The following is a 21,258-nucleotide window of genomic DNA, read 5'->3' as shown; positions in this document are numbered from 1 at the left end:
AGAATCCTTCTTTAGGTGACTAATATTATCCATTAGTCATTCCACACTCATTGTACACACATTGAGACATCACAGTTATGTTCTATATGATAAGTGTTCTTGGCCATAGCCCAAGTGTAATAGGAAGCACATGGAGTCTGAAAGTCAGACAGACTTAGTCCTCCTCGTTCCCCAACAAAAACTCCAGGGATGCAAATATGCATAATAAACATCCCCTGTTCTTGATGGTGACTATGGTTGGGAGAGCATAGTGGAATAAACTCTTAATAATAGTTAAGAGAAACAATGGAGGTTGGAACAAGCACTGAGAAAACAGAACAGAAGGTGAGGTTATTAATGAAACATGTTCTATGTGCTAGAAAATTTACATATGGTAATTAATTAAATCCTCACATCAATCAGATGTGACCTGCTTTAATATACACTTCTCCAGATAAGCACACCGAGACTCAAAAGGGGTTTAATAAAATGTGCAATGTCCCCTGGTTAGGAAATATAAAAATAGAACCTCAAAACCTCAAAACCAAGTCTGTATGACTATTTAATGTTTACTTATTTTTGAGAGAAAGAGAAAGACAGAGCATGAACGGGGGAGGGGCAGAGAGAGAGGGAGACACAGAATCCGAAGTAGATTCCAGGCTCTGAGCTGTCAGCACAGAGCCCGACACAGGGCTAGAACTCACAAACTGGGATATCAGGACCTGAGCCGAAGTTTCACGTTTAACCAACTGAGCTACTCAGGCACCCCTTATGTGACTTTAGTTCATCTTCCCTACTGCTCTGCCAGAATGCCTCTGACACATTGCCATGGGCTAATTAGAGGCTTTGTTGCGGGCTTAACTGTCTGGCTAGACCGATGAATTTAGCATGTAGCCAGAAAGTCACTGGCCAAAGGGGTAGAGCAGATGTTTTACTTTTATTAGTTTTCAAATGTTTCTTAATAGGGGCCTAGTGGGATGTTGCAGACGTGAGTTTAGATGGAAAGAAAGAACAAGGAAAAAGACTGAAGAGTGTGTGGGTAAAAGGGAGCCACTGTAGTGAGGTCAGGGGGGCTGGCTGAATGAGGGTACTGGTCAACTGGAAGTGAAGAGGGGTAGAAGGCAATTGGAAAGAAGGAAGCAGCTGAAAATCAAATCTTCCTTTTAATTAGTAGAACTTTATGGGCTATGTTGTGAATGGAACGTGTATTCCAGACCTAATCCCTCGTACCTCAGAATGTGACTGCATTTGGAGATAGGACCTTTAAAAAGGAAATTAAGTAAAAATAAGGCTGTTCTGGTAGGCCACAATCCAATCCTCTGGCATCCTTTTAGGCAGATGAGATTTGGACACATAGAGACACCAGGGATATACATGGACAGAGGAATGAGCAAGTGAAAAGGAGCAAGCGTGGCCATCTGCAAGCCAGTGAGAGAGGCCTGGGGAGCAGATCCTTCCCTCATGACTCTCAGAGTAAGACAAACCTGCAGACACCCCGATCTTGGACTTCCAACCTCCAGAGTTGTGAGACAATACATTTCTGTTTTTGAAGTCACTCAGCCTGTGGTATTTTGTTATGGTCACCCTACCAAACCACTAGAGGCGAGATCAAGACTTCTAAGCTCATCATGCGAAGCAAGAAAGGAGACATAGCCAGCTGTGTTGACAAATGACCCTCTCTATGTATAGAAGAATCACTTCGTCTACCACTAGAGACAGCTTAAAAACCTCTTCTATTCTTATTAATCAATTCTTAATGTAGGACATTTTTGTTCTCTAAGAAGCTAATTATGAATGTCTTGTTTCTAAAAGTTCACCTAAATCCTTAACACTGGAAAGAAAGAGAAATGGATCAGTTCGGTAATGCTAAATTTGGAAACTTAGATATGTAGAGTATGGACTTAATTCCATTAGAAAAAACAAAACAAAATCCAATCTTGAGGGATAATGAAGCCATTTGTCTCCAAAGCAAGGCAAGAAAAGATTAAAGAGATGTGTCTCATTCAACTGATTTGTAACAAATCCGGTGCTTTGGTAGTCAAAGTAGTGACTTGTTGCTCTTCCTATAGGATATAATATCCAAATTTCCAAAGAAAGAGAGGCTACATTTTTGTCATTCTCTCAGCCATTTGTCTCCTGAACTTTCTGTATACTGTCTGGACACTGTTTTTCTCCAAGGATAGCCAACCTAGTTGGCCCCTAATTTTTTGCTACTTGCTTGCAACACAATTTGATTATAGATTCAAAGCCTACAAAATGGGAAGGCTAGAATGAATTAGTGTTTTGGAGAAAAGTTTTCAAGGCAAAATTATTTAACTCTTTCAATTGAACATGGCGAAATGAACAAATTAGTTCATCTCTTCTGATTGAAGTGCCCTAGAAATGAAAATTAAGGTCAACAGAAAATTGTATTTTGAAGAAAGAGGCAGAAAATTTTGGGAAGTGGCACATCAATTTGGGGATGAATTTCTGGTGGCTATGACAGAGAAATATGGGCATTTCTCCTAGAATTGTGGGCACCAATTAGAAGCAAGAACAGTGTAGGGCGGTGGCAACCCTTCTGTTTATCATCTTTTGGTCACATGTGGTGTGGTTAAGTTTCCTGTGCATATTCCAATGGATGCAATATGTACAAATATATCCCAAATTCAGCATCTCCTCAACATCTACCCTGCCTGCTGCTCCCCTCGTGTGAGCCATCACCATCTCTTGCCTAGTTTCTGTAAAGCCTCCTAACCAGTCTCTTCTCCCTACTATGTCCAAATCTTTCAGTGTATTTGAAACACAAAAGACAGAATAACCCCACTAAAATGTTATCCAGAACGTTTTCTCACAGTCTTTCGATACTAGCTCACATCCTTATCATGACCTGGAAGCCCTCTGTGATCCTGCTGTTTGTGAACACTCTTCCCCTTATGCACTCTGTTCCACTGTTTCTCAAAACACTTGGGATGCTCCTGCCTCACGGTCTTTAGACTCTATCTCTCTTCTGCCTGGAATACAACTTCCTCAGTCAAACTCGTGGTCAGCTCCTTCATTTCCTTCAGGTCCTTTTTCAAATTCCCATCCTCACCAAATCTTTCCTGGTGCCTTCCTTGTATCCTTCCTTCCCTTTTCAGCACTCATCATTACCTAGCATGCTATATATTTAACATATTTATCTCATTTATAGTATGAGGGCAAGGATCTTTGTTTTATTCACCACTATATTCTGCACATATGGTGTATATTGTCTCTAGTAAGCACTCAGTAGATATTTGTTGTATTGAAGAATGAATGAATGAACGAATGGGTAAATGGATTAATAAATGACCTAAGTCTTTTGAAAAGGTTAGTAGAAAAAATGTCTCCAGATGGGGTAACTAAAAATTCGTGATGCTCAGGCACATCCTATATTAGGTAATCAAAATATTTGAAGGTGGAGTCCAATCATTAGTATTTCTTAAAGTTCTTCAGTGATTCAAATGTGCAACCTAGGTTGAGAACCATGGATGTGAACATCATTTCTAAACTCTGAAGTGTTCACAGGACTCCTAGGTATCTTGTTACAATATATATTCTGAAGTAATAGGTTTGGGGTAGGCCAGAGAATCAGCACTTCTAACAAACTCCTAGAATGCCAAAGCTGCTAGTCTGTATGAACACACTGAGTAGCAAGCACTTAGATCCATGTTCAACTCAGCCTTGGTGGCCCTGTAAAACCCTCTAACAGGATTTCTACTCCATTTTCACCTGAATTATTTTGTTTTAGTTTGGGATCATAATCTATGTTAACTATTTCTTGGAAAACAAATGTGACATAAATACTAAGTAAATATATAATTGAAGAGCACCTTTTGGGAGATTTGGGGGGGTGGAGAGAAATAATAACCAAAAGCAAAAAAAATGTATATATATATATATATATATATATATATATATATATATATTTACACCCATCATTTTTAAATGGGAAAAGTGAATTTAAAATATTACCTACATTGTATATCACATATCTTATTTGGGATCACGTTGTTTGAAAATCCAAACATTCAACTGAATTCATCTAAATTAAAGTCCAAAATTATACACCAGATGAAGAAGCAAAAAGAAGTAATGGGGGGAAATCCACGGGTTTAGAAGAAGAAACTGTCCCATATAATCTTGAAAAATTTTTTTTTACTAGCAATGTTACCTTGAGTGAAATATTTCATATCTGCAGAACTGTTTTCTTTCCTGTAAATTGGGAGAAGAATGCCATAAGCCCCTTGTGTAAGTGCCTGGCCTCAAGTAAACACCTGTACATGTAAACATTTCTTCCCTTTTCTTATACCTGGTTAGATAAGAGTTAAAATGCATTTTAGCAGTCTTGATAGGAAAAGCAGTGAAGAAAGCTCTTTAATGCCACAACTACGTGTCATCCTTGTCTAGGAGCATAAATTCGCACAGCGGGCAGTGCAGTGAAAACAGCTCATAATCAACTCATCACCTCTCATCATTGCTAGGATCAGATGCAAATGGGAAAGAATGCCACTTCAGTCATTGCTAGTGAAAATTAGCTTCTGTGACACTAATGGTGTCTCATTTAGTATGTACTTTAGATTTAAAAATATGGTAAAAAAAAAATAAAGGCTATTTCCAGAACTGCCATTATTCCAGTGTTTCCCTTTAAAATAACTGTGGTATTTGAATCTTCTTTACTTAAAAAATCCTGAGTTAAAATTTATTAACAGATCATTAATCCCAGATGAATAAAGGCCAAGTTATTCTAATTATAGTTGCAAAGTTTCATTTGTCTATTCCTTTCCTGATTTTGAAGTTTCTACCATATTCCCTGACCTGGAACAAAGGTCTATGGTTATGTAATGGTGGGCCTCTCTAGAGAGTCTGGCACAGCATTTGCTATATTGGAGTCCTTAAAATAAAACTTAAAAATAAGTTACAGTTTGCATTTACACACATACACATAAACTTTCTTATGTGCACGCTAGCAGACTTAGTGCCAAGAATAATGAAAGTACACTGCACTAAAGAGTATTTATTCCTGAACCAGGATACATAGAGTAGACTCAAGAGACTCCATTCACTTTACAAATATTTATTAGGGCCTACTACATCAAAGGTGCTATGCTAGGTGCAGGAGGGAGATACGTGGTTATACTTATCACAGTTTTAGGCCGTTATTTTTTTTTTTTGACAATTTGAACATGTGAATATTTAAAAAGTTATTGTGGTTTTACAATTTTAAGCATTGACAGTTGAGTGGACACCTGGAGGGATTTTATTGGTGGAAGTCTTGTACCTAATCAGAGACAGGAACGGGGGATCTCCAACTTCCTTTCCAACTTGCAGAGGCTCTTAAGCATATGTTCTCCCTGGTTTTCATAAAATTTAGCTGGTAATTAAGACAGAAATAGAAGAAATATCTACAATCCCTATGCTCATAATGGCAGCATAATAAGAACAGGAGTACTGGAAATTGACATATCACACACTTTTATTTTTCATCTGAGTACGTGTCCCTGCTCAAGTTAATTAACCGTCTCTATGCCTTCTTATCCGTGCAGCTAAATAAGAGTGATTCTCTCACAGACTTGTCAGAAATATTAAACAAATTAGTGTACAAAACCTGAGAACCACAGCAACTAGTATATAATATACTCACAATAAATATGGAAAACTAAAATAAAACATTTCAGATAGAGAAACAATCACAGAAAGTTATGTTCTAAAAATTAAGCATTTATAGAGTGTAATGAGATCGTATCTTATCTACTCCGAATCCTAGATATGCTCAAAATTTTAAAAAATCACTAGCAGCAGTGGGCAGTAGTGATGAGAAGGCAAAAACAGACTTCAAAAAAGAAAGTACAGTACTTTGCATGTATGTTAAGCAAGGCTATTTTTGAAAGATTAATCTAAATATATAACACTTAAGCACTATTCATCAAATTTCTGTGTTAATTTGAAATTTGCCTATATACACCATATAGAGTTCTGAAACACAAATTAAACTTGTTGGAATCTATTAACATTCCAGTATACATAATGGGTTTCTTTGGTAATAACTCTCCAAAGGTTTTCCAGCTTCCTTCTTGGAGTATCTCTGGTCTCACTCTCTTAGCCTCCACTATGAATCTCTTATAACCACTATGAATACTATTGGTCCTATTTATGAGCTATCTCAAGGAAAGATCTCATACCAAAAATGGAGATACAGGAATAAAAGCTGAAAATGATGACACATTAATGATAAAATTAAAGATGGTAAAACTGAATTTTAATGTGTGCTTTCATTTTTTTTTTTGAGTCATGAACATGTCTATTGGTAAGTCTTCTGAATTTAAGAAAATAATAAATTATTACATATATAGATTTATAAAATCTATCGCTACATTTTTATATCCATGAATACTTGGAACTTTCTCACAATTGTTAAGATCTGTTTAAAAATACTAATAACAAAGTCCTTCTCCATTGATATCCTTTTCAAATAAACAGCTTCCTAATTTTTTTTTTTAACGTTTATTTATTTTGGAGACAGAGAGAGACAGAGCATGAACGGGGGAGGGTCAGAGAGAGAGGGAGACACAGAATCGGAAACAGGCTCCAGGCTCTGAGCTGTCAGCACAGAGCCCCACGCGGGGCTCCAACTCACGGACCGCGAGATCATGACCTGAGCCGAAGTCAGCCACTTAACCGACTGAGCCACCCAGGCGCCCCCAGTTTCCTAATTTTTTATTTGAGGGAACCTTAGTTATAATATGCATTCACCATTTGAATTGTGTACGAGGTCATCTGAACCATAACCCACAGGAGTTAACATGAACTAGATACTGCAATAATAGTTTCCTCATTTTCAATGCTATCGCTCTTTATTTCAACATTCACAATACAAAGCAAGCAAATCTCTCTCAGACATTCTGAGACTATCGCACAAGGAGTATGCCTTTAGGGGTCAGGAGATGCAAGCTATTGTTTGGTATGTACTTAATTAGCTTAGACTGTTATTCCCCATATTTCAGACAGATTTCTTGATGGTTCTGTTCTATTTTTCTAGACACAGATCCTCTGGTCCCTTCCGGTAGATGAAGGAAATTGCACTCTTCATTCTATTAGCCATATGTTTGTAGACATCATCATGACATCCATTTCTACCATCTCTTAGGGATTCTGTTGGTTTTCCATAAAATACACAACAATTATCCAGTAAAACAAATAAATGTGAATTAAAGAGGAGTTGTTTCTAAGACATAATTACAATAATTGGAAAAATATTACCTCAATATAAAAAGAAAGGCTTTTGTTGACCCAAAATGTATGAAAAACACACTTGTACATATACACTCATATATCTCTTTAGATGTGTATAGAATGAAACCACTCGTCTAAAGATAATGGGACTTCATTCACAACATAAGTTAATATGTTTCCAATGTGACTACTCTCTGTGATATGTTTTATTCCTATATATATAGAGTATCAGATATATTTTTGTAAATGAGTAAAGTCAGTAGGATGAACAATACCCACTTATATTTCAATAGTTTCTTCAATTAAGGGAAATGATGATGAGAGACTAAACTATTATTTTGAAAATAGTTCACTAACATAATTATGATAGTAACTCACTACATAATGCAGTCCTTGTGAGATACTTTAACTTCAGATTTTAAATACCTAAAGGAAAAGTACCAATTCATATTAACTTTTATGATCCCCTTAGAACCTACTATTGTCAACTCAATATTAGTTGCATTTAATTGAGTAAATTCTATATACGATCAATCTTAAATATAAAAGTAAGTGATGCTTTTAGAATTTTTTTTCACTCTTTGGGAAACATGCCTTTGGATTTTTATTATATTAGGGGAAAAGATAGACATCATGATATATTATCCAGCTGTATTTTTAACTGAAGATCCCTGACTTATTTTTTAAAGATTGGAAATCATTTATTTATTAGTTTCCTTCAGACAGGTTGTATAGTAACTTGCAAAGACTTATAAAATATTGACCACTGTTCGATGCCTCATCAATCCAGAAGTTCGCAATCAATTCCCAACTCCTTTCTCTCAGAACAAGTGCCAAGCAAATACAGACCAATAATAGATAATAGGTCAGTCCTTTAAAAAGACATCTGAACTCAGTTATAGCTCATTCACAGATAGATTAAAAATGTTATTTATCTAAGGAACTCAAGAAATGTAAATGTATTGGAGAAAACCTTTGACACCAGTACTTGATGGTTTCTTTCACATGATTAATGAAACTAATTTAGAGTTCTACAATAGAATCTAAACTTTGTTATCTCATGCTGTACTTTTTTGTAAGTGGCAATTATTGTCAAGACAAAGGATAGCATAATGTTCCAAATAGAAACAATTAGGCAAATCTATCAATATATGGAGTTTTGATGCTTCCTAAAATATAACCCAATCCACTCTCTAGTATAATGTTAGTTCAAACAAGAGTGGGAAACATAATCTTTTCAACAAGCTATCATATTTTAATACAAAAAAATGAGAAAAATCAAATGCTCAGCCAAATCCTCTCTATTTACAATCTTCTCATAATTAAAAGTAATATGAGAGCTGAACCCATAAGGGATAAATTGCATTCAGTTAAATAGACATTGACAAATTTATAGTCATGAAAAATGTTCAAGAATATTTCATAATATCCACCTTTCAAGCAGAGACCACCAATTGATTTCCATGAAGTTGGATCTGAGCTCCAACTTCAGTTACAAATGTAAATGATCAAATATACACTATAAGGTAAAATTACAGAAACAATAATTGTCATGTAGTATTTAACCTCTAAGTTTTCAACTCATTGTTTTTCACACCTGCCACGAGGCATTTGACCCTAGGGTTGAATTAATTTATAACTGACAGCTAAGAACAATGTGTGTGTGTGTGTGTGTGTGTGTGTGTGTGTGTGTATGTGTGTGTATTCTAGTGTATTCGATTAAATGGTTTGGTTTTATTTAACTGTGTATAGTTACCTTACCTTTGGTTTTTGATGTTTCTCCTTCTCTGAAGCATTGGATGGTTTTCTCTTCAACATTTTCAATTCACACTACTCCAAGTGAGTGCACTTCCTGTTGTTACAGAAACAACTGAAGGCTGTCAGCAGTGTGCGTCTATGATGTACAGCAGATAAGTTTGAGCCCAGTGACCTGCCACTTCCTCCTTTTTGGTCAGGATATGACCTCACAACTACATGGGTAAAGGTTTTTGGTTTTTTTTAATGGTAATTCTTTGGTAACTCTTCAATGTTCTGTATTTTCTATAGTCTGAGGTAGATTCCTAAATCTCACACTTCCACATGCCTTTAGGCATAAAACTATATGATAGAGAATATTCTCTCATTTATTTATCTCCCATAAAACTATATGATAGAGAATATTCATGATAGTTTTATACTTCTAAGTAAACTTTGTTATAAGATGAAATAAACTAGACTTTATGAAATACTAATCCTACTTAAAGTGTATATGCATATACTCAAAAGTAGAGCATGGATGAAATTAATATAAATAGGAATATGACTTCAGAATTAATTGATTATGCATATTGTTACTTTTTAAACACATTACTATGTTGTAAAGCCCTGATTAATGTGAAAATCAGTTAAACAGAACCCTGAATTAACCAGATGTCTTTCTGCTACAAACGATAATGCTATATCCTGATAACTGCTATTCCAGGGATGGTCCAATGGATCAATGGTACATTCACATGAAGCATCCAGTGTCTCAATTTAATAGACCTGGAATAGGGCTAACATGGCTTAGAAAGACTTTTCTCGTCAAAATAAATGGTGTAATATTTTTACTATAATGTCAAAACCAAGATACCCAGAAAGTAAAAGCAAGAAGTTCAAGCTTTCTTGTTGATGAGGGATTTACCAAAGGGAGCCTTGTGGAATGTCTAAAATTCCAGTTCTAGTAAAACAGGCTTGTTAAAATCAACCTGGCTTTCCATTTATAAAACCCCGGGGTTGAAAAGCAATGGTGCCATATTCTTAATTAGCAGCTTCTCTAGGTAACAATCAGCTGACTCTATTTCTCAGTCTTCCCTCATATCTCTGAGCCCCTCCTCCCTGAGGCCCAGTTCTAAGTATTCAAATTTCACTAATCATTTAACAAATATTAATTAAACATTGTGTGCTGTTTGACAGTATATCATACCTCTTGATTAGCTTAAAATTATTTATGTCCTATAATAGAATTAAAGAAATACACTTAAGATTATGATTAATATGCTTCTTCCATGAGATATTAAGAGCACAATTCTATCTTTAGGAGTTATTAGACTGGCATTTTCAAAATAACAGTGAGGACTCTGAGGTTGGGTAATTCCCTAGAAGTATGGCTTAGGTGAAGGCAGTGACCTAAGTGTATTTTCATTTCATCTTTTCAGGAATTGAAAGCCATTACAATATATTTCTTAACAGAAACATTTGCCTCACTTTCTTTACCTGTGAATAGAAGTTTAATTCAGTTGTGGAGTTCAATCAACAATATGAGAATGATAATATTTTCACTTACTACAGTAATAGAGTTTTAGTGAGAGTAAAAGCGAATACCAATAAAGAGCATACTTATCATATGACTTAACATTTAAATACTGTTTTATGTCAAGAAACGTTTGTGGACCTTGAAGTATGAGATTTCAAATTATACTTCTACAGTGATAACTAAAGACTAGAGAACACTCACATTCATGATGACATACATGAGCTAGACTATATGCAGTTTTAAAAAGTGTTACACTCAAGTAATTTGATAAAAACTCAATTTATGATCTCTAGGCACTTTACCATCATTAACACTATCAGAAATATTTTAAAATGTAAGTAAAACAGGAATATTGTCTTTCAGAATTACAAATGGGAGAAGCAATTTTCTCTTTCTTTTTTTAAAAGTTTATTGATTTATTTTGAGAGTCAGAGAGTGAGCTGGGGAAGGGCAGAGAGAGAGAGAGAGAGAGAATCTCAAGCAGGCTCCACACTGTCAGCACAGAGCCTGATGTGGGGCTTGAACTCATGAACTGGGAGATCATGACCTAAGCTAAAATCTAGAGTCAGACTCCTAACCAACTGAGTCACCCAGGTGCCCTGAGAAGCAATTTTCTAACCTCTACTACTCAGGAAAACTGTTTTCTGCAGATTAAAAACATCTCAAGTCCTATCATAGTCTGTTAAACAACTTGTTCCTCAAAATATCTCAGGTGGTAAGATAGCAAATTTTTTTTTATCAACTATCTACTATGTTTTGGAATTCTGGGGCCACCAAGACATTTAATTAGTGACCAGAATGACCCAGAAAATTCAAAAGTCAAAGGTGAAATAAGAATGGGGTAAAGAGTAAGTCTTGAGCACATCTAACTCCCTATCATGATTAAACCACTAAGCCACATGTTGCTTAAGACTTGTTCTGAAGCAGGGAAATTGCAAAACAGCAGTCTGGGTGCTTTGTTTTTACAAATTACCTTAATGGTCTTAGAAGCCAGGCAGGGCGAAGCAAGGTTGGGACTTTGTGACATACATATGACTATTTCTGCGTCATAGGTTGTGTCAAAATGTTAGAGAAACTGCAATCAAATAACGGTTATTGGGATGTAGATGTTATGAGAAAACAGAGTGCGACTATAAAGAGTTGTTTCAGTAGTTCAACAAATATTTATTGATGGATTGCTACAACATGAATTATCAAATTCAAATCAGAAAAGAATAGGTAAAAGAAAATGTGGTCTGATGCCTTTCATTCTGATATCTTGATTGCCTGATGGCCTCTGTCTCTTTGTTCCCTGTCATCAGGTTGAAGACTGAAATTTGTAATGTTTGGATTAATCCTAGTCTATACTTTAAAGACACATATATTTTTTTCAATGGAAGGAGGGTTTTCAAATCTTTTAAAATGGAACAATAATTCCCACACCCCCTTAATGTGTACACCTCCAACATGTGGACTCCGTCACAGTAAATCTAAAGCTTCCATGTGTTACTGGGGCAACCATGACCGAAAGCGATTTAAGTAACTATAACCTAAAATACTCCTGACTATACCTCAAATGTATTGTTGGAGGGGGACAACAGAGAAACATCTAAGAACTTGAAAAATAAGAGAAGTGAGATTGTTATCATGAAGTAAAACTCTGAAGTTCATATTTAATGTAAGATAGAATTCTTATCTTATAGAAAAAGTGGATTGTATTCCATGTAGATCTACAGACTTTAGTCACTTACGATAAAGAAAAGAAGGAGTCAATCATAAAAACACATTAAACGTGATAGTTCTGCTTTTCTTTCTGGCTCCTTGGAGCAGGTTTCTCTTTACAGATGGGGAAGAAAAGTTTATAGAAAGAAGCCCAGTGGGGCTGCTCTGTTCTTGCCTGTTTATGGCTTGCTAGAAGCGGAGATCCTACACTATCATACAAATTCCAACTCTACACAGGATTTCTTGAAGCAAACGCACATATCGATCTGATGATGTTCTTGCAGATCTTTACTCAATAATTTGGTTGGTAGTTTCAAAGTCATATAGCCATATACAACATATTGGGGTTGACTTATTCTTACAATATGATGGATAAAACACCTCCTTGTTTACACTTGGGTGTTTATAGAGAAATCGTGATATGGATATTCCCTCATACCTACAGTGGGGATGAGCTCTCTGAGGTCATTTACCAGGGTCTCTGGAGTCCCTATTTACTAACCCTTTTCTGTAAGGGACCCACCCCCTTCCTTAAGCTCTTGAAATCCCTTCTAATGTCTTTCTAATTGAAAAGCCTTACAGTGGCTTTTCTGCTTTTCCCAGTGACTTGCTTTATGGAATGACGAAGAGTTTTTGAGGAGATACTTGAGAGAAGAGAAAATTCTGATCCTACTAACAGCAGGTGTTAAGAAGCTATAGCGGTTTGTTTTTCTCAGAGAGGCCTGAAATTAAGCATATGTATCCCAAGGATTAATTTTCTTCCAAGAACCCATACGAAATCTATATGAGAAATTCACATTTCACCTATTAATTTCTCCTTGTGATATGATGCCCTGACTGAGTTTTATTACAGAGTTCTCATACCTTCATTAACAGTGATGGGGGTGATGGCCAAACCACTTAGAAGGTGGGAGGAAGTCTTAATTTATTTCGCCCCACATAGAGAAAGAAGTGTAACAGAGGCAAATATTTTGTAGTACCCACTCAAGCCCCTGGGTTCAAGAAAGAGAGCTTCAGTAAACCTCGAGTATCTGAATTCTCTAACAAGATAATCCATCATGCGGAGATGGATGCATCAAGCAATTTTAGCTGGATTTCAAATTTTTTATGAAACTACTATTTTTTTTTTATTTTTTCTAACTACTTTCTATTTTTTATTTTTATATTTTTTTCTAACTACTTCTCTTTATTTTATTTTTATTTTGAGCTCAAAGAGTAACCTTTAAATGATGAGTGAATTCCTTGGGTAGGTCTGCCCACAGGAGGCAAATGTATTGTTCATACGGACATCAAATACCTGAGACACTGCAATCGTATTTCTTAGTATAAGTTAATGAATTGCTATGCTGATTGATCAGAGTATGTCCCAAAAAAGGATCCACTCTTGGTATGCTCAAACATTATCCTTCTGAGATAGGAGAGCAGCTGGTCAGGCCCTAGAGATCCTGGGAAGTCTCTTGAGAGAGAGCCTGGGCCTGCAACATTATTTCATATTTTAAATTTCCCACAAGATAACTGAGAATCTTATCTCATTATCTCGGTTGTAGAAGAAATAGAGGAATGACATAAACAAAAAGGACCAATGATCTAAGATGAATGGGGAACGTAAAGAATCATACAGTAAGAAACTGTCTTGAAAGAGACAAAGAACTTAGATCATATCTGTGCATGGCAAGAGGTTGGAAAACAACATAAAAGAAGACTTAGTAAGCAAAAAGTGAGGTGTACCAGTTCCAAAGTGACAAAAATAATTAGGGAAGCTTAGTTTGAGATAAGTGCAAACTATTCAGATTATTCAATAGATTATAAATATAGACTAAGTAGTCACCATTAGTAATGATAAAATAAAATTTCATCTCTTTATGATTCAAAGTTATAATAAATACTCATAGAGTAATCTTAGTTTCACAGTTAAAAATAATGAGTATCAGTTTTGAGTGATGATACGGCTACCATTATGCTGAGTACTTCAGTCATATTTTCCATGTAATCCTCAGAAAATCTCCATAAGCTGCTCTAACGTTGTCAACCTCAACTTCCAGGTGAAGTTAGGTTTGGTGTCCAGTTTGCCTCGCTGGAAGTGGTGGGATCAGGATTTAAACCAAAGCCTCAGCTCATAACCATAATTCTCTATCATAGTTATGCATTGGCATATTTAAAGACCTGCCATAAAATGGGAGTGATTTCTTTGGGGATTAGGTTCCAAATGGTAAAGGATGTGAAGAAGGTAAGGCTGAGTGGGAGACAGTGTTTCAATCATCATGTTTATAAAATAATTTAAAATCAGTAATTGTGCAACCCATCTAGAACCCTCTTTAATTAAGACAGCACCACAGGGATACCTGCTACCACGTCATTTTCCTTCTCCAACCCAAGCTACCTTGTTTGTGACTCTAAGAAGAGTTAAGAGCCCCTCAATCTATCTTTACTAATAATTTCACACGTGTAAAAATCAAGGTAGGAGTACAAATTAGACTCATCCACACTTTATGGAATTACCTATATTCTGAAGTACCCCAAAGATGACTTTTGATACTTTTCATCTATAAACTCATGCTATCTGTGAAGATACTACCAGGAGCACATTTTTTTCCTCCTTGATCTGGAGCAACAGCTCCCAAATTTATGTTTCTAAAATTTATGTATTATTCTCTTAATCTTTGACTCTTCATTTCACCAGTTTCTGCTTGCTTCAAGGTCACATCTAAATTATCGTCACGATTTTCACATTTCTATAATACTTTTCCCTTCAACACACCTAAATACCATTTGAAGTTCTGTAAAAATTCAAAAAACAAAAAACAAAAAAACAGAAGCTTCCCTGTCTACTTCCAGAATTTCTAGTAGTTCTTTTCCTGACTCCCTCTAGTATTAAAAGCATTTTTCTCATTGTGTACATTCATGTTTTTCTGTGATAGGCCCAAACTTTCTTGAGTATTAGACATTACCTGCTGATTCCTATTTTTATCCTTGAGGATTTTGTACTCTTTCACTCCCCAACACCCTTATAATTATTTAGTTAAATCAGTAGTCATTATTATTTTGTAAATATTGTCTGTGGCTAACTCAAATTGTGTTTAGTGCTTTATGCTTAAATTTTTTGTCCATTTCTAGAGCTCATGATTACTTTCCTTTTTTCAATAGTTGATTCCCTATGTATAATTATTAATATATCCCAGATAAATGCCCCAACAAATCTATCAACTGATTAGTTTTGAATATTTAAATATAGACGTCATACTTGTAATTTCAAATGCTCAAACATCTCAGGTTTATTTTTTTCTCTGTTCCAAAGGGATCTGGTTATTCTCTAAGTATACGTGACTAAGGCTGAAATGGAACTTCTCAATTCTCTCTTGATTTGGATACTCTGTGGCCTGAGTCTCACATCATCGTACTTGTCTATTTTCTCATTTGCTAAAACACACCTCCCAAATGGCAGTGTTCTAGGTCCTTGTAGATCCTTCACATGTGGATGCTATTTTGACCTAAAATTGAATTCTACCCTTATTTTTCCTTAGAATTTAGAAGGACTCTCCATTGTCCTCTAGCCCCCAGAGTTGTTACTGAAAAGTCTAATGCCATTGTGATTCCTGGTTTATTGCATATGGACTCCCTGTCTCTAACTGTATTTCCCCTTTATGCTTGGTATGTCCTAAAATCTCATATTATGTGCCTTGATATGGGTTATTTTTTCATCCCCTGTACTGTTCATTCAATGGTTCTTTCAAAATGGAAACACACATGCTTCAGCAGCAAGTATACTGAAATTGGAACGATACAGAGAAGATTAGCACGGCCCCTGCACAAGGGTGATATGCAAACTCATGAAGCGTTTCAAAATGGAAACACACACCTTCTGGTCTGTGTTTGTTTAATAAATTCTTCATCTCTCTTTGTTCTCTCTTTCTGGTAATCTAATTAATCCAATGTTAGACATCCTGAATTGATATGCATATTGTTTTGTACTTCTCTGTTTCTACTTCTTTTTCTTTGTTTTGTTCTTTTTGTTGTTTTTTTTTTACCTTCTAGGAAATTCCATTATTTTTTCTACTAATGATCTAATAAATATTTTTAGCTATAATATTTTATTTTGCCAAAGTTCATTCTGATTGTTCTTTTTATAACATTCTGTTCTTTTTTATTTTTAATATCGCAGTAAAAACTAATGAAATCAACTGTCATTCAACCATATGGATAATCTTAAAAATATAATATTAAATGAAAAGAAAACATTCCCAAAGGAATTACATATAGTATGATTGTCTTTAAGACACACACACACACAAACACACTTTTAAAAAAAGGAAAGAGTAAGGAACACAGCCCTGAGTATAATGATTCACTCAGGGGAAGAGTGCAGCATAGACAGATACAGGTTATTTTCGAGGTCTCACCTCTTATTTCCTGGTTATATTTTAATAGTAATATATTATTAAAACTAAAGAAAGTGGGTTTTGAAAAACATTCTGTTTTTAATCCTTGATTAGGTAGTAAACGTATTGGGTAAGAGGGTGCACCTTTGAACACAGTAGGCTACCTCATTTCAAATCCTGGCTCTACCTTTAGTAGGATGTCTTTGGAAAGTTCCTTGGCCTTTCTATAAAATGGACTTGGCAGTATTGCATACCTCAGAGAGGATACTGTGACCATTATGTTAGACATTATTATAAAATTAGTACAAAGAAGCATCTGGCATGTACTAGACACTGAGAACTAAATACATACATGAAATATGTTCTTTTTCTGAGGTCATTAATTGTCATTAGTTGTTTCCCTTCTGTCCCTTTCTTTATCTTGGTCTCTCTCTGACTTCTTTCTTCTGTCTGCTTTGATCTCTGTCTTTCATCTCTGAGGCATTCTTTAAATGTCTAGCTACCTTTGGCTGTCAGTACATCACTAAGAGCATGGCATGAAAATCCTTATTGGCTCTGTAAATGGGTGGGCTTATGAGGTGCCTGGGCAGCGAGGAAGTTTTTTCAGCAGAAGACCCCCAATGGCAGTTTCTGGAGTTCTATTCTCCGAGAGCATTCAGGTTTGGCAGGTAATAATCATTCTGTGTCCTGGAAGGGCTGTGGGGGAGAGGGAGGAGCTTTCCTGCAGTTCTCAAACGCTGCAGCTTTTCGTGGCTCTTTGGTGTATGCTGCCTCACTGCGCTGAAGCATCCTTTTCTGCAGGTCCTGAGACTGACACTTGCTCCAGTCCTCCATTCACTTATGGTCCCAAACTCTAGCTGGCATCTCTCCTCACACCTTTTTACCGAGTGTATTTGTTGGTGTGGATTTTCATCTTTCTGATAAACGTATGGAGATAATATACTACATTTAGGCAAAGTCTAGTTGTGCCAACTCTGTTTCTTCACATCTTTATCACCACTGACTCTCTTCTTTCATTCTGTCCTTTAAAACATTTGCATCTTGGGGCACCTGAGTGGCTCATTCGGTTACGCATCTGACTTGATTTCAAGTCAGGTCATGATATCACAATCCTGAGAGATCCTCTCTTTAAGCCCTTCATCGAGCCCCGTGTCAGGCCCTGTGCTGGGCATGGAGTCTGCTTAAGATTCTTTCTCTCCCTCTCCCTTTCTCCCCTCACCCATCTCAAAAGAAAGAAGAAAGAAAGAAAGAAAGAAAGAAAGAAAGAAAGAAAGAAAGATTTGAATCTCTTTATCTTATTTGCCACGATCCTAATTATATGGAACATACATCTAATTACAAAAAACCAGTCCCTGTCACTACTACTCCTACCTTACGAATTCTAAGGTATACATAGGACATGGCTACTGGTATGACATGGTAGGAAGAAGCCAGGCCACAAACAGGAAGCTTTTCCATGTCAAGTCCACTCTCACATTTAAGTATTTGTGCTCTCTAGACATTTTCAGATTCTTTTCATAAGCGCAGACATACAGTATCTTATGAAATAGTTTGCCTTTTAATTCTTTATAGACAGTATAAAACAATAATAAAAAAACTTATATTTCATTAAAAAAATCTTCAAAGTAATTTTTAAACTAAGACTATAATTCAGTATCACCTGAATCATATCTCATTAGGCCGAAAGGAAATTCCGACCAAAAACTGACCAAACAAATTGAACTAACTTTGCACAAAAGTGTTTTCTAATGAACTTTTATCTGAACACTGTACACATCACATGTGCTGTTAAAATCCCCTGCTTAATTCATACTTCTTTCCCCAGAAGTACAAGAGGAAGGTAGACTGTGTGCTGATCAATAGACCATGATTTCCTGTCTTCACCTACTGAAGAAAAATGCAATTAATAAAATATTGCTGAAGAGATATATATGAGTTCCTTTCCTCAGAAAACCTATTTTTAAACTGGAAGAACGAAGTCATTTCTATTTCCTTTCTCTCTTCACTCATCAGAAAAATTTACAGCCAATTCAAGAGGGACCAGACTGTTTTTCAGACCTTACCATTTGAATCTGCACTAAAAGTGTAAAGCTGTAGGAGATAGTAATTGTATACCTTATCTATTTAAATAATTAAAATCCTTTATGTGATCTTCATTCCCTCAACTTTGGCTACAGTAGAACATGAAATACATTAATTGCGTATCAGTTTCATTATGAAAGAAATAAATAGAATGTGATTGCAGTGGATGTTTTTAATGTAAAAATGTTTACACGGCAAAACCAAGTTTCATAGTGTCATATATATACTTATACACACATCACATACATTTGCATATACGTGTATATACGTGTGTATATATACGTGGTATATATGTGTGTGTCAGTGTGTGTGTGTATGTGTGTGTGTGTGTGTGTGTGTGTGTTCATTTGGATGAAATTCCTTCTTTTCTTCCTAATACAAAGGGTAATGGGAGAGCTTGTTAGGAGATCAAGTACATTGTAAATAGATACACATTGCTTTCCATGACCCAACCCACATAAAGTAAGGTTTCCATGTAAAGTGTGAAGCCGCAGTGAGGCACGGCTCTTCAGAAACCCCCCTGTATTCTAATTTTAAAGCCCTGAATTTGTCATTTCTAGGAAAGGAAAGATCAGGTGATCATTTACAGGATTTTACAAGTATGTTACCCACAGCTCAATTCTATTTTCCTTTCAATCAAGAAAATTTTCCACAACTTTTAGGCTATACTTTTGAGAAATGAAAGAAAAGTCTGGTTTCCTTGTCGATCACTAGTATTTGGTGAGCTAAAGAGCCAAGTTAATATCTGTGCCCAGTAGCCAGAGAAAACTGACGGATGAACTGGAAACTAATATCTGGTTGGAGAGAAAATTGGATTCCCTGTTTATTTTCAATGGCACAGAATTCCAACCACCCAAAGTGGTCCCTACAGTAAACATTCTGGTGACTAGTTGAGCAAGCCTGCCTTGGGGTCTGATTTTCCTCATACCACCCATCCTTGGGGGCCCTGTGGTGTGATGAGAACATATGCCATTTAAGTTTTTTTAGTGTTTATTTTTAAGAGAGAGAGAGAAACAGAGTGTGAACAGGCGAGGGGTAGAGGGAGACACAAAATCTGTAGCAGTTTCCATACATGCTTGGAGCTGTCAGCAGAGGGCCTGATGTGGGGCTTGAACTCACAAACTGCGAGATTTTGACCTGAGCCAAAGTCGGACACTTAATCGACTGAGCCACTCAGGTGTCCTGAGAACATGTGCCCTTTAGAGGACTGATGTAGGTCTGAACTCAGACAAGCTATATAAACTTGGGCCAAACCTCTGATCTCTCAAAGTTTCAATTTCTTCACTGGTAAAAGGGTAAAATAATATTTACTCTTAAGAGTATTCATGTATGCATATAAATATGTATACAATTCCCGACACAAATAAGGTCTTAACAAAGGCTAGTTTCATTCTTTCTCCTTCAAGTACAAAGGTAGAAAAGCATGAGATTCTTAGGGATTCAAGCCCCACCCTCATTCTGATGTGGTCACAGTGTGTCCCAACTTCCTGGTAACATGTTCAACCTCTGATTTCCAAAGCCCACGCGTGATGTCCTCTCATTGTCACGTGTTATAATGATATTTGAGTATGCTGTTTATCCCCTGCCAACAACCAGGGGAAATTTCTACAGGGGAACTCACTTCTACTTTCACTTAGATTGGGGAATGAACATTTAACTGTGGATTTGCAAATGCACTTAAAACAAATTCCATACTCTTTACCATGACCAGAACATGGGGGTGTTACCCTGAACATCTATGGCCTTTGCCTGTCTATGCCACTCTCCTCTTTTCTCTGACCTGGCCATGTTTGTCTTCTCTCTGTGTTTGGACACCATTGAATTTGTTTGTTTGGTGGGTTGGTTGGTTACTTCAAAGGCAGAGGCTGGCACAGAGAGAAGCATAGGAAGTGTTTGTTGGGTGAATGAACAAACTAAACTCTACAGGTTTGCACAGGTTAGGGGCCACCTCCTTGGATTGACAAGTATCAGGATCAAAATCTCAGAATTCATACCCCTAAAAGGACTATGACAGGCAGAATAATTGTTTAATTAGACATTATGAGAAAAACATCTTGCAAAAAATTTTGAAATATACAGACTATAAACCACTTTATAAAATACTTTCTCCTTTATGGAGAAACACATGAGATAGATATATCAACATACCTCCTAATGATGATAATGATCTATTGTTGATTTATATAACATTCTTTCCTAAAGTTTGAGCACCTTTTAACATAAATTATCTTACTTAAACAGCTTTCCTATGAAGTACTTATCCTGTTTTTATGCATATGGGAAACTGATTATTTGAATTTCCTCTTCTATCAACTCAGCCTCTGATTCCAGAACTTCTAATTCTGAGTTGATGAGCTTTCCTAAAAAACATTCATTGAAATGAAATATCTCCTTACAAGCTGTTGAAAGAAATTATATTGGTCCCATCTCCACTAAAATCTTGGCCCTCGAATTCTCTGAATATTACAGCTTGACTTATCCACTCATCCTGTGGAGATGCTTCTTTCAAAAACTAACACTTCTCCTTTGAAAGAGAAAAGAAACTTTCTTTACATGATAAATATTTACAGGAAAAATGTGGATGTTGTTTCTAGTCCTTAGTGCAATCAGTAT

The 21,258-nt window shown here is 36.1% G+C and overlaps 1 protein-coding gene and 1 non-coding gene across 3 annotated transcripts in view; one reads left to right on the top strand and one right to left on the bottom strand.

Annotated features, from left to right (window-relative positions):
* SAMSN1 (SAM domain, SH3 domain and nuclear localization signals 1) overlaps positions 1-21,258 on the bottom strand; it is a 156,465-nt gene that overhangs the window by 45,355 nt on the left and 89,852 nt on the right. The window contains exon 1 of one of the 2 annotated variants that reach the window (XM_049627987.1): positions 8,974-9,128. The exons of the other annotated variant lie outside the window; for it this stretch is intronic. Coding sequence (XP_049483944.1) covers positions 8,974-9,030 — 57 coding nt within the window. The 5' untranslated portion in view covers positions 9,031-9,128. Of the gene's footprint in view, positions 1-8,973; positions 9,129-21,258 lie in introns of those variants that run through there. 2 annotated transcript variants of the gene reach the window in all.
* Positions 15,932-16,034, top strand: LOC125922171 (U6 spliceosomal RNA). Its single transcript, XR_007457608.1, has one exon. It is a non-coding gene; the product is annotated as a U6 spliceosomal RNA (small nuclear RNA).

Source organism: Panthera uncia, chromosome C2, assembly GCF_023721935.1.
Source record: "Panthera uncia isolate 11264 chromosome C2, Puncia_PCG_1.0, whole genome shotgun sequence".
NCBI classification, from domain to species: domain Eukaryota; kingdom Metazoa; phylum Chordata; class Mammalia; order Carnivora; family Felidae; genus Panthera; species Panthera uncia.
This window is presented reverse-complemented; position numbering and strand designations above follow the sequence as displayed.